Genomic DNA, 12,581 nt, shown 5'->3' with positions numbered 1-12,581 from the left:
CAGGCTCCCGGCTGCGGCGCGGCACCGCCGAGGTCCCTAAATATAAAAAAAAGGCGGGATTTCGGGTGGGTTTTCCATTTTCGTGCCGGTGGCTGCCGCGTGTCTCGCCCAGCCGGCGCAGGTAACCTACTTCGGAACGCCTCTGCCGCCGCGGCGAGCGTGACTCGCCGGTCCTGCCGTGCGGGAGCGGCACCGCGAACTGGGCTGGGGCCCCCGCTCGCCCGGCCACAGGGTCAGCGCCGCCGGGGACACAGCCGGGCACGGGGGCCGGCGGCCGGTCCTTCCCCGCCGGAACGCCGGGCGAGGGTCCGTCACCGCCGCCGAGCCGGGCGCCGGCCGGGGGATGCCGCGAAGGACGGTCCCGGCGGCCTAAGGCGAGGGCACGGTGCCGAGCCCCCCGGCCCATCCCGTCCCGCACCGCCGCGGCGGGCGAGCGCAGCCGGGTAAGAGCGCGGGGTGCGGGGCCGGGACCACCGCCGCGGTCCCGCACGTCCCCTCCGGCGGGGCCCCGCGGGGTGGGCAGCGGGAGGCGGCCGGGCCGCGGCGGCTCCCCGGCTTTGTTCGGCGGCCGGGGCTGCCGCGGGGTTTGTGCGCAGAACAACTATTTTTAGAGCATTTGGAGACCATGTTGGCTGGAAGCGAATCAAAGCCGCGAGCTGCCCCTTCTGCAGCGCCAACCGGGCTCGGCCGCCGCCGCACCGGGCGGCCGGGGGGGCTCAGCCGCCCCCCGGGACTGCCGGAGGGACCCCGCTGCCGAGGGGGGCCGGGGGCTGCGGGCGGTGCCGGCGGCACGGCAGAGACCCCCGGCAGCGGGACCCCCGCGCCCCGCGGCGCCTCTGGGCGCGGGGGATCCCCCGAGGTGCCCGGTGCAGCCGCGGTGTCCCCGGGTGCAGCCGCGGTGTCCCCGGTGCTTCCCGGCCGCACGTGTCCGGCCGTGCCGTGCCCGCCCCGGGGCTGTGCCGAGGCGCGGCGGGGCCGGGGTCCCCGGGGGGCTCGGGCATGGTGGGGGCTCTGCCAGTGGCACCCCGGGAGGCAGCTCGCGGGGGAACGTGGGGCCGAGGTGCCGTGCCGTGCCGTGCCGTGCCGTGCTTTGCCGTGCCGTGCCCACAGCGTGCCGTCGTGCTGGTGGCACAGCCGCTGCCAGGGGGGCCAAGAGCGGTGGCCTGGGGGTGCGGAGGGTGCTGGGTGCCAGCCCTGGCCCCTCACCGACGGGCATCGCGGTGGTCGGGGGCCAAGTGCCGGGCCAGGGGCGAGTGTGCCCGCAGGGAGCTGGCATGGGCACCCCTGTGCCACGAAGGGGATGGGGCCGGCGATGGGGCCGGGGGCTTCCCCGGGGGCTCCCCGAACTGGTGAGGGAACGGGACGGGGAGCCCCTCCCCAGTGCCCGCTGGCCGGCACAGGGCTGTACCTGGGGGTACAGCCTGCATCCCACACCTCCATCTGATATCCTGCATCCCCGGGTCCCAACCTGCACCCCCAGGTCCCACTCTCCACCCCGGATCCCAACCCTCCACCCCCAGCGTGCACCCACCCCCCCCCCACTCCCCCTGGCCACATCCCCCCCCGGCCAGCCTGCGAGAGGGGCCGCTCAGCGGGCACTGGGACGGAGAGGGCTGAGCTCCCCCCATCTGTCCCCCGGCCCAGCACCCCAAATCCCGGGGATCCCCGTGCCTGTGTCAGGGGGCGGCTGCAGCTCCCCGGCCCCCCAGCAGCCCCCGCCGCACCGGCCACGGGCAGGGGGAATGTGCTGAGGTGGGAGAGGTGCTGAGAGCGGCGTCCTGCCCGCCCCGGCCCCCCCGAGCCCCCGCCCGAGCCCCCCGCCCGCCGCTGGGAACGGCTGCGGCTGGAAAGCTCTAGAAACAAATTGCAGCTCCGGTGCCAAAGGCAACAGCAGCCCCGGCCATGGCGAACGCAGCGTTTGCCATAGCAACAGGTGCCGGCTGGCGCCTCCCCCGCGGCCCCCCCGGCCCCCGGCCCCCTGCAGCCAGCACCCCGTACCCGGGACCCCGCATCCTGCACCCCACACCCTGTACCACATGCCCAGCACCCCCCCGGCACCCCACACCCAGCATCCCCCGGTTCCCTGCAACCGGCACCCACCATCAGCATCCCCTGGCCTCCTCGGCCCCCCAGCCAGCACACCCCCCCCCAGTCCTGCACCCTGCACTTTGCACCGCACAGCCCTACACCTGATGGCCCTCCCAGCCCCCTCACTACCAGCACCCTGCACCCAGCATCCCACACATCCTACACCGTGCAGACCCCACACTGTGCGCCCCACACCCTGCACTGTGTGCCCCATACCCTGCACTGTGTGCCCCACTCACCCTGCACCCCAAACCCTGCCCTGTGCCCCCTCCACTGTGCACCTTCCACACCCTGCACCACCTGTCCCGCACCCCGCATGCCCCACACCTTGTACCCAGCACCCTCCACCCCATAAAGTGCACCTTGCCCCTGCACACTGCACCCCTCGTACCCCACACCACACACCCCCCTCCATGCACCTTACAAGGTGCACGATGCACCCCAAAACGTGCACTGGGCACCCGACACTGAGCATCGTGTGCTGGGTGTCCTGCACCACACTGTGCACCCATCACCCTGCACCCCGTGCCATGCACCCTGTACCCACACCGTGCACCCCACACTGTGCCATGCACCCTCTACCCACGCCACACACCCCACGCCACACACCCCACACCATGCACCCTGTACCCACACCATACACCCCACGCCACACACCCCACACCATGCACCCCATGCCATGGGCCCTGTGCCCCACACCATGGACACTGTGTCCCACACACTGCACCCCACAGGGCACCCCACGCCTCACACCGTGCACCCTGTGCCCATCGCCACTCCACACACTGCACCCTATGCCGTACACCCCTTACCACACACCCTGCACTGACACCGCACCCTACACCGTGCACCCCGCACCCCACTGTGCACCCCTCACCACGCACCCTGAACCCACACTGTGCACCCCGCACCCCACACCATGGACCACGCACCCCACGCACCCTGAACCCACACCGTGCACCCCAGACCGTGCACCCCGCATCCCACACCGTGGACCGCGCACCCCACGCACCCTGAACCCACACCGTGCACCCCACACCGTGCACCGCGCAGCCGGCGTGGGCCGGGGCTCGGGCACCTGCCGGGGCGATGGCGGGGAAGGGGCCCAGCCCGGCCGAGTCAAGGCTGTGGCGTGTTAATAATTGCCGGGGCTGGGGCCGGGCCGGGGGGCGCGGGGCGGGGGACGGCGGGGCGGGAGCACCCCCTCATCCCCGTCCCTCTCCGCTTCCCGCAGGGGCAGGAGGATCCAGGCAGGCGGCGGGGGACGGCTCCCGGACCCCTCCTCGGCGCAGCGGGGTCCGCTCAGGTGCTGAAGAGGCGGCGGCCGCCCGGCCCCGCGCCCCACGATGCCGTCCAGCGGGACCCTGGACGCCGGCAGCCCCGCGCCCAGCCGCGAGGCGCTCGACACGCACAAGGTACGGCCCCGCGCCCGTCCCATCCCCGCGCCAGGCAGGGGGGCTCGGGGGTTTGGCTCGTCCCCAGCTGGCAGGAGAAGGGGGTGCGGGGCCCCTCTGCCACACCCCAGCCCCTTTCGGCGGAGGGGAGCGCGGTGCCGGCGGGGGAGAAGGGGGGGGCAGGGAGAGGCCTGAGCCGCGGCCGGGATTAGCGCGGATTGAGCTATTCCTGGCGCTGGGGGGCGCGGGGAGTGGACGGGGGCAGAGACCTGCTGTCACCTCCCGGCTGCGCGTAGAGCTGGGGCAAGGCGGCTGGCAGGGTGGACGTGACCCCAGGAGGGGAGTGTCCCCCGGGATGGGGGATGTCCTGGCTCTGGAGCGTGTGCAGGGTTCATGCCCTGTGCTGGGCGGGACACGTGGTGGCCCTGTCACCCTTGTGCCAGCCCTGCTTCCCCCTCGTGGGGGTCCCACCTAATCCAGGGGTCCCTGCACCTCCTCCACGTGGACACCAGGCTCAGGAGGGACCCCCCAGCCGAGTACATGCTGGGCCAGGGTGGCCGCTCCCAGTGCCAGGGCTGGCAAAGCCATTGCTCTTCCTGTGGGAAGGAGTGTCCAGCAGCGCAGGGCAGGGCTAGTCAAGGCGTGGGTACCGGGTGCCGGGGCTGCGGCCAGCTGGACGCCGTCCCACCGCGGGCACCGCCAGGTCGGGGTCATCCCAGTTCCTTCTGGCCGGCTGGGTCACGCTGTTCTCACACGCTGGTGCTCCCCGTCCTCCAGCCATTGCTCCCGGCTGCCGGAGGGCCCGGCCGGTGTGTCCGCCGGGATGTGCCCGTGTGTCCGCCGGGATGTGCCCGTGTGTCCGCTGGGATGAGCCCGGCACGTTCTTGGCACAGCTGGGTGCACGAGTACCCCAGGGGCGGGTCGGTCTGTCTTTGCCCGCAGTGTTGGCGGCAGGAGCGGGGTGGATACGCAGCCCCCCGCGCTTTGGGGCGGTTCTTGGGGCGCGCGGCTCGAGGGGTGCAGGGAAGGCCCGTGGGATGCCCGCTGCAGCCCGGCAGCCCCGGGAGCGGGGCCGGCCGCGGCGGTGCCCGGGCGCTGTCCTGGGCTGACCCTGCGGGACGCGGCGTCGCCTCCCCCGCGGCCGCACGCCGAGGTCACCCCTGCCGAGGGCGGCCGCTGCCCGCGGGGCCGGGAGGGCGAAGCCGCCCCCGATGCCTCCGGCGCTGCGGGTCGTGCCGGTGGCTCCCGACACAAACCCGGCGGGGCTGAGCCCCGCTCCCACCCAGGGGAGGTCTCCGCACCCGGTTTCCCCCCGGGGCCGCGGGCTGGGCTCTGTGGCCGGTGCCGCGGAGCGGGGCTGGCGGCGCAGCCAGCACTGCGTCATGCCGCAGCTCAGCCCGCCGCGCTCGGCCGCCGTTCCCTCCGGGTTGTTGCTTGGCAGCGGCGCAGGAGCAGCACCGGGGACGTGCCACGGAGCCCCGCGCCCCGGGCGGCGGGCACGGGGTGATGGATGGGGGATGACTCAGCTCCCGGCGGGATGCGGGCGGCGAGGGGCTGCGGCACCGGCCCCTGTGCCGGGCTGGGGGGAGCAGAGCCCCCGCCGAGCCCTTTGCCCAGCCCTGCTGGTGCCCGGGATGCACCCCTGCTCCTGCCCTGCTTTTGGGGTGCCGGCTGTGCCCCGGGAAGGGTTCCCTGTCCTGATAGGTGCTGGGGGCACCTCCTTGGTTCCACAGCAGGGACCCCCGCTGCCCCCCCACCGTGGCAGCCCTCGAGCCAGCTCTGACCCACCAGCGTTTCACCCTGGAGCCCCCCCTGGCCTCTCTGGCACCCACTGGGTGCTCCCCAGCTGCCTCCTCTCCTGGCCATGGGAGGCCTGGCTGCCACCTGGTGCACATGACACCCCCCAAATCGTTCATTTACATCCACTGTAAATGCTGCCAGGACCTGGACAGGAGGGACAACTGGCTGTGGCAGTGCCAGCGCCCAGGGTAGCACCGGGGCAAAGGGACAGGTGCCAGGGTCTCACTGGGGCTGGCCCGGACCCCTGGGCTCCTTGGTGCTGCCCTGGCTTTGCAGCACAGCAAGGCACAGGGGGCCTGTGGGGCAGGGACCCCCAGAATCCCCCTCAGGGACTTCTGCATCAGGATGGTGCTGGATCTGGGATCCTGACATTGTCCTTGGACCTGTCCCAAAACTTTCCAGCCAGGATGGCACGGGGAGTGAGTGGGGCCCGGCCCTGGTAGAGCCCCTGCGTGCTGCAATGCCTCCTGTCCTCGCTCAGCCCTGGCATTGCGGCGCCAGCAGATGCCAGGGCTGGGGGGTCCTTGCAGGGCTGGGGGGGTTTGCACAGGGGGAAGGGGGTCCTTGCAGAGCTGGGGGGGTCTGTGCAGGGGGCTGGGGGGTCCTTGCAGGGCTGGGGGGGTTTGTGCATGGGGCTGGGGGGGTCCTTGCAGGGCAGGGGGGTTTGTGCAGGGGGCTGGGGGGTCCTTGCAGGGCTGGGAGGGTTTGCACAGGGGGATGGGGGTCCTTGCGGAGCTGGGGGGGCCTGTGCAGGGGGCTGGGGGGTCCTTGCAGGGCTGGGGGGGGTCTGTGCAGGGGGCTGGGGGTCCTTGCAGGGCTGGAGGGGTTTGCGCAGGGGGGTGGGGGCTGCCTGGCCCCACGTGAGGAGAGCGGGGCTGGGACAAGCACGGTTCTGGCAGGACACCATGGGGGCTGGGGACAGAGCGACACGTGGCTCCCGTGCAATCCCACATGCAGCAAGAGCAGACATGGAGACAGGCAGCAATGGGCACGGGGGGATGCAGCTCAGTCTGGGGGGGGTAGCACAGAGGGAGCTGGCTCGGGGACCACGACTGGGGGCACCGCGGCCATGGGGCACCATGGCCATGAGACACGGTGTGTCCCAGTGCCGTGGGATCTTCGTGCTGGACCCACAGGGATGTTCCAGCTGCATCCCGACGCTGCAGCTGCCCCAGCTCAGAGGGACACGGGGCAGGAATGTGGCCAGGGCTGGCGCCCGCCGGGGTGCAGAACCACACGGCTGCAGCTGGATGCCGGCGCTGTCTGGCTGCCAGCCCCATCCCCTCCCTGGCCTCTCCCTCACCAGCCCCCCACCGGCCTCTCCTCCTTCCCTTGCTCCCCCTCCGTGGCCTCTTCCTGCTTGGCTGCTGCTGCCGGGACCTTCTGGGGCTCAGGTGAAACTGACCCCGCGCCGTGCCGGGGCCTCACACGCCCCTTGCCCCACTGCATCCCCCCGTGCCGCGGTGCCAGGCGCGGGACCCTGAGGGGGCACAGGGCCCCCCCCAGCACGCCGCGGTTCCTGGGTGCTGCCGCGGCCCCGGCGCAGGAGCAGGTTCATTTCCCGGAGCTGCGGCCCTGCTCCGCCGCCATACCGGCACATGCGTGCTGCCGGCACCAGCGCTGGGCCACGGCACCAGGGACAGGCACAGGGCGCTGCCAGCTGCTCTGGGGCACAGCGTGGTCCCCAAAGCAGGCAGCTGCCTGCTCCAAGGGCTCCTGATGCTGGCCCTTGTCCCCAGGGAGCCTCATGGCTGCCTGCAGGCCCGTGATGTGACGTGTCCACACAGCCCTTGCCGCATTCCATGATGCGGAGCCCCCAGCCCCACGTGCGCAGGGCTTGGGGGTGGCAGCAGTGGGCACGTGCCCTGAGCCGGCTGTAGCACGGCAGGGTCACCTGCGGAGGTTCCCAGGCCTGTGGTGGCCTGTGCCACAGCCCAAGTGTGGCGGGAGCCACTGCCACCCTTGTAAGTGTCCTGGTGCTGCTGGCCCGACGATGCCACAGTGCTGCCCCCGGGCCAGGCAGGCGCCCATCCCTTGCGGTGCCCATGGTGCCGGCGATCCCAGAGCCGAGCAGGAGCGGAGCTGTGCCCATGCCCGGGCTGCCCGGCGGTGTAACCGTCCTCTCTGTGTCCGGCTCGCAGGGGGAAGAGGAGCCTGAGGAGAACCCGAGCAAGGAGGAGAAGCAGGAGCCGGGGACGCCCATGAGGAAAGCCGGGCGGCCCGGGCGGAAGCGCAAGCATGCCCAGGTGAGCCAGCAGGCGCCGGGGCCAGGTGGGTGGCGGCGGTGTCCCCCCGCGGGGCTGTCCTGCCCTGCGGCCGCATTGGCGGGAGACCTTGGCCTGGCCTGGCTGCCCTGAGTGCCAGGGCACCGAGCCAGAGGAGACCCGACAGCAGCAGGAGAGGGTGTCCCCTCCTGGCCCTCAGCGCTGCCCCTCCCCACGGCCCTGGCAAGCCCTCCTGTGCTCGGTGGCACCATCCCGCTCCGTGTGGCTCTGCTCGAGGCCCCACCGTGCATTCGCTCCCTGCCTGGGCAGCCGGGACCCTGCTCCCCCACCCTGGGGCTGTTGGGCCCAGGGAGCAGTGCCCCGTGGCTCTGCTGGCCTCCCCGGCTCCTGCCACCCAGGCAATCCACCCAGCACGCCGGGTTCGCTCAGCTCTCGGCTGGATCACGGGCACCGTGCCCGCTGGGGTCAGCTGTGGAGTCACGGGGTGCTCGGGGCTTTCGGGGCTGTGCTGGGACAGGACCCCCGGGGCTGAGGATACTCATGGCTTGGCCCTTCCGAGCCATGGTGTGCCCCAGCGCCACTGGGGAGCCACAGTGGCTCCCTCCTTGCAGGGTGGCCAGGTGGCACCTGGCTGCTGCCACGATGAATTTGGTGTGAGCAGAGGAGCAGGCTCCTCTGGATGCCCTCAGTCTCCCAGGCTCAGACAGTGTCCTCAGTCCTCATTCCCACAGGAGGGGACAGAGGGGTGACAAACAGGCCCAGGGTGATGAGTGGGCCAGGGGAACAAGCAGGGCCTGGGGGACAAACAGAGCTGAGGCACCTTCGCTCTTGGTTGCAAATCCTTTTTGGAGAAGTTTCTGGCAGCCAAAAGGGCTAATCCTGTTCTGGGACGTTTCAGGTCCCAGCTGCCTGTCCCGATGATCCCTGATCCCTTCCACCCTGGTGCCAGGGGCACGGGAAAGCCGGGGCAGCGTCACCTGAGGCGAGCGGGTGCGCGGGGCTGGCCGGCTGGGCTGCGCTGGCTGTGGCCCCAGGGGCGGGAGGAACGTGCCGGGGCGGGGGGAGCCGCCGCGGTGGAAGAACAATGCTGGCACGGGAACAAGTGCAGAACGTCGTCAGGAACAGCCGGGGCCCGAGAGCCAGGAGGGGTCCGACCAGCGGAGCCGGCGGCCCCAGGAACCCCCCGGCACGATGAAGGAATGGAAGCAGCGCCAGGGCGCCGGGCACATCCTGCCCTGAAGCTGGGTGCCCATCCCTGCGTGCTCCAACACACCTGCCCTGTGCCGGTGCTGGTGCCAGAGCTGGCCCTTGGGCCGGCAGCTCCCAGTGCCAAGAGAGCAGAGCTGGCGTGGCCAGCCGCAGGCACTGCCAGCAGGCCAGGGAAGCCCCTGCGGGTGTGAGCTACTAAAAATATCCTGCTGTGGAGAGCCCGCTGCGCCAGGGGCACCGGAGCGGGGTGAGGGGGCTGGCATGTGGCATGGGCGCCAGGCTGGCTCTGTGGGTGCTGGCCGGGGAGTCCCAGCACCCCGTTCCCAGGGTCCTGGTGGGCAGGCGTGTGGCCAGAGGGGCTGAGCACCCGCCTCGCCCCGTGCCTGGTCAGCGGTCTGAGAGGGCATGGGGTGCTGGAGAGGGAGCTGGCAGGGGGCTGGCTGGGCACGGCCCTGTGGGGAGGGTGTCATGGTACCAGTGAGCCGTGCCACGCCGAGCTGTGCTGGGCTGAGCCATGCTGTCCTGTGGTGCACCGTGCCATGCTGAGCCACGCAGTGCCGAGCCATGCAGTGCCACGCCATGGCTCCAAGATCAGTGTCCCCAATCCCAGCTGTGCCTGGCAGAGGGATGCCCCTCAGCGGGTGGTGCTGTGGGTGACAGGGGCACCTTCCCCAGGCTGAGGTGGGCACGGGAGCCCCGAAGTGCCAACCCCCGCCATCCGTCTTCGGGGAGTGTCCACAGTGTCACCCTGTGTCCCCAGGGCGGTGGGGAGGGCGCGGGGCCGTGCAGCCTCGCGGGCTCCTGGCAGAGCAGCCTCCTTGGCGGGGGCCCAGCCGAGGGGAGGGAGCGGGAGAAAGGCAGCGCTTGTTCCCAGGGCCCGGCAGACAGAGGAAGCGGGTGGGTGGGAGGGCAGGAAGGCTCCGCCGCCGGCCTTCTCAGGGATGCGGATGGGCGCCGGAGCGGCCGGGAAGAGGACAGGCCACGGGGTGGGTCCTGGTCTCCCCTTCCCCTGCACCCCCCGGCCCAGTGTCTGAGTGGCAGCACCAGGATGTGCTGGTGGCACGGGGGGCCTGGTGAGCTGGGGTCCGGTCCTGGCCCAGGTAGGGAATCTGGGGCACCAGGTCTGGCCAGGGCAGCTGTGGAGGGATCGGCAGCGGGTGTTGCCGGGGTGGGATGGATGGGGGCCGTGCCAGGGCTTACCGGCCGCGCTGCTGGGTGGGCTGTTTGTCCCTGTCCCGGCAGGACGTCATGTGAGGGGACACGGTGCCTGTCCTGTCCCATGTGCCCCATCCCAGGACCCTCCTGCCCAGCACGGCTTCTTGGCATTGTCCGGCAGCACTGCAGGCCCAGCGGCGACTGTCAGTCCCGGTGCCACTGCCAGAGCCTGGCAGCACCAAGGGGAGCCCGTGCCACTGTGTTCCCACCACCCCCACACCAGCTGAGCCCCCAGGGCCCATCCCAGTGAGGGGGTGGGCTGAGTTCCTGCAGCCTCCCCGAACCCCACAGCCACCCCAAAGCCCCGCAGCCACCCCGAGTCTCCCCCAGGCCCCCAAACCCCGCAGCCGTGCCTCCAGCAGCCCCCGCGCGCCTGATCTGGAGCACATCCCCGGCCTTCCCGTTTCCTCCCGGGAAGCCCCACAGCCCCTGCGATTGTTCTCAGCACGGATGCGGCCCCAGGCAGAGGCGGGAGCGGGGCCAGGGGTGGCCGGGACCCCCATGAGCTGCACGGGGGGAGTGGCAGTCAGGGCCCCCTCAGGGCGGGCTGGTCCTGTCCTGCTCACCGTGGCACCAGCGGGGACTTTGTTCCCTGGCTTCCATCTTGCCCTGGTTCCAGCTCCCTGCACTGCTCCCAGGCCACACTGCGGTGTCCCCACTGCCAGCCCATACCACGGTGGGTGTCTGGCCCTCCCGGGGCTGCAGCGTCCCTTGGCCGGGCACACCGAGGTCCGGCCGTTGGCCTCTGAAAGCCCAGGTGTGCCCTCGTTCATGGACTGGCACCTCTGCCCTCCTGACGACACCAGTGTCCACTCGGGGGGCCGTGCCCTCCCTGGGGGCTGGGCCTGATGCAGCCAGGATGGGGAGAGCCACGGCCAGTCCTGCTGGACCCCCCTGAACCCCAACATCCCCTCGTCAGCGCCAGCGCCTTCTCAGCCCTCCCTTCCCAGCTCCAGAGGAAGTGGCAGTGGCAGCCCTGGGGCCAGAGGGAGAGGAAGTGGCTGTGGGGCTGTGGCGGCTGCGTAGGGGAGCCTGATGGTGGGGACAGGGGTCACGGGACCCTGTGGCACGAATCCGGGGAACCTCGGGGAGGACAGGCTGCCTGTTGCCTGCCATCCCCCTGGAGCTTGTGCCTCAGCGTTGGTGGCCCTTCCCCACCCCTCCCTGGCGGGCAGCACTGTCAGCCCTGTGGCCCACGCCAGTCCCCCAGCAGTGCCATGTCCCCTCCCTGGACCCTGCCACCCAGCAGGCCATCGTGGGACCTGTACTTCACTGGGGACAGGCAGGAGGGTCCCCGTGGCCAACTGCGCACTATGCCACCCTGTCACCACACCATGCCACCCTGTCACCACTCTATGCCACCCCAGCACCTTCCTGTGCTGCGGGAGGACGGGAGCAGCAGCACCTCAAGGTGTCTGTCTGTGGGTGCTCAGTGCCAGTGCTGGGGTGACACCAGGGTGGGCACCCTGTGCCCGTGGCAGCGTGCGGGGTGTCCAGGGAGGCCAGTGCCAGTGTCCGAGCAGCTCCACAGGGTTGGAGTGGTGAGGGCCAGTCCCAAGGGAAGGGGTGTCCCAGCACAGGGGAGTCTGCACCCCCCGGGAGGGCACCGAGTGGAGCGACAGCGGGGCTGGCCCGGGCTGGGCACGCGGTGGTGGCTGCGCCCACCCTGCCAGGGCTGTGCCGGCGCCAGCTCTGCAGAGCCGCAGCAGCACTTTCACTCTCCGTGGCCACGGAAACCGCTGGGCTGGGCTGGGCCTCTCGCTCTGACTCCTGCTCCCGGTGCTGAGCTGCGCTGTGCTGAGCTGTGCTGAGCCGAGCCGAGCTGTGCCGAGCTGAACCAAGCTGTGCCGAGCTGTGCTGAGCTGTGCCGAGCTGTGCTGAGCTGTGCCAAGCTGTGCCAAGCTGTGCTGTGCTGTGCTGAGCTGTGCCGAGCTGAACCAAGCTGTGCCGAGCTGTGCCGAGCTGTGCTGAGCTGTGCCAAGCTGTGCCAAGCTGTGCCAAGCTGTGCTGAGCTGTGCCGAGCTGAACCAAGCTGTGCCGAGCTGAACCGAGCTGTGCCGAGCTGTGCTGAGCTGTGCCGAGCTGTGCCGAGCTGTGCTGAGCTGTGCCAAGCTGTGCCAAGCTGTGCTGTGCTGTGCTGAGCTGTGCTGAGCTGCGCTGTGCTGTGCTGTGCTGAACCGAGCTGTGCTGTGCTGAGCTGTGCCGAGCTGTGCTAAGCTGTGCCATGCTGAACTGATCTGTGCCGAGCTGTGCTGTGCTGTGCTGAACCGAGCTGTGCTGAACTGAGCTGTCCCAAGCTGTGCCGAGCTGTGCTGAGCTGTGCCGAGCTGTGCCGAGCTGTGCCATAGAGCTGCCCAGGCTGGCTGCATGGCAGGGTGCCACGATGCTGCCCCAACCCTATGGCCGTGTCCCACGCTCGGCACTGTTTGTGCCGGGGCTCATGCCAGGGCTGGCACACGCGAGCGCTGGCACAGCCACCCCGGAGCCCACACTCGGGCTCTGTCCCTGCCCTGTCACTGCGCCCAGCACTGGGGACAGCGACACATGTCCTGCACTGCTGGTACTGCCTGTCACACCTGTCACACACCTGTCACACACCTGTCACACACACACCTGTCACACACACACACACCTGTCACACACACACCTG

At 71.0% G+C, this 12,581-nt stretch overlaps 1 protein-coding gene across 4 annotated transcripts in view; it reads left to right on the top strand.

Annotated features, from left to right (window-relative positions):
* Window positions 1–318: 318 nt before the first annotated feature.
* DNMT3A (DNA methyltransferase 3 alpha) overlaps window positions 319–12,581 on the top strand; it is a 33,810-nt gene continuing 21,547 nt past the window's right edge. For 2 of the 4 annotated variants that reach the window (XM_048297403.1, XM_048297401.1), the window contains exons 1-3: window positions 321–443; window positions 3,323–3,503; window positions 7,424–7,528. In XM_048297403.1, the coding sequence (XP_048153360.1) occupies window positions 3,435–3,503; window positions 7,424–7,528 (174 nt within the window). In that variant the 5' untranslated portion in view covers window positions 321–443; window positions 3,323–3,434. Of the gene's footprint in view, window positions 444–3,322; window positions 3,504–7,423; window positions 7,529–12,581 lie in introns of all 4 variants that reach the window. The other 2 variants (XM_048297404.1, XM_048297402.1) reach the window with 2 other exon arrangements.

This window comes from Corvus hawaiiensis, chromosome 3 (assembly GCF_020740725.1).
Source record: "Corvus hawaiiensis isolate bCorHaw1 chromosome 3, bCorHaw1.pri.cur, whole genome shotgun sequence".
Taxonomy (NCBI): Eukaryota; Metazoa; Chordata; class Aves; order Passeriformes; family Corvidae; genus Corvus; species Corvus hawaiiensis.
Note: the sequence above shows the minus strand (reverse complement) of the source record. Positions and strands in the feature narration are given on the sequence as shown.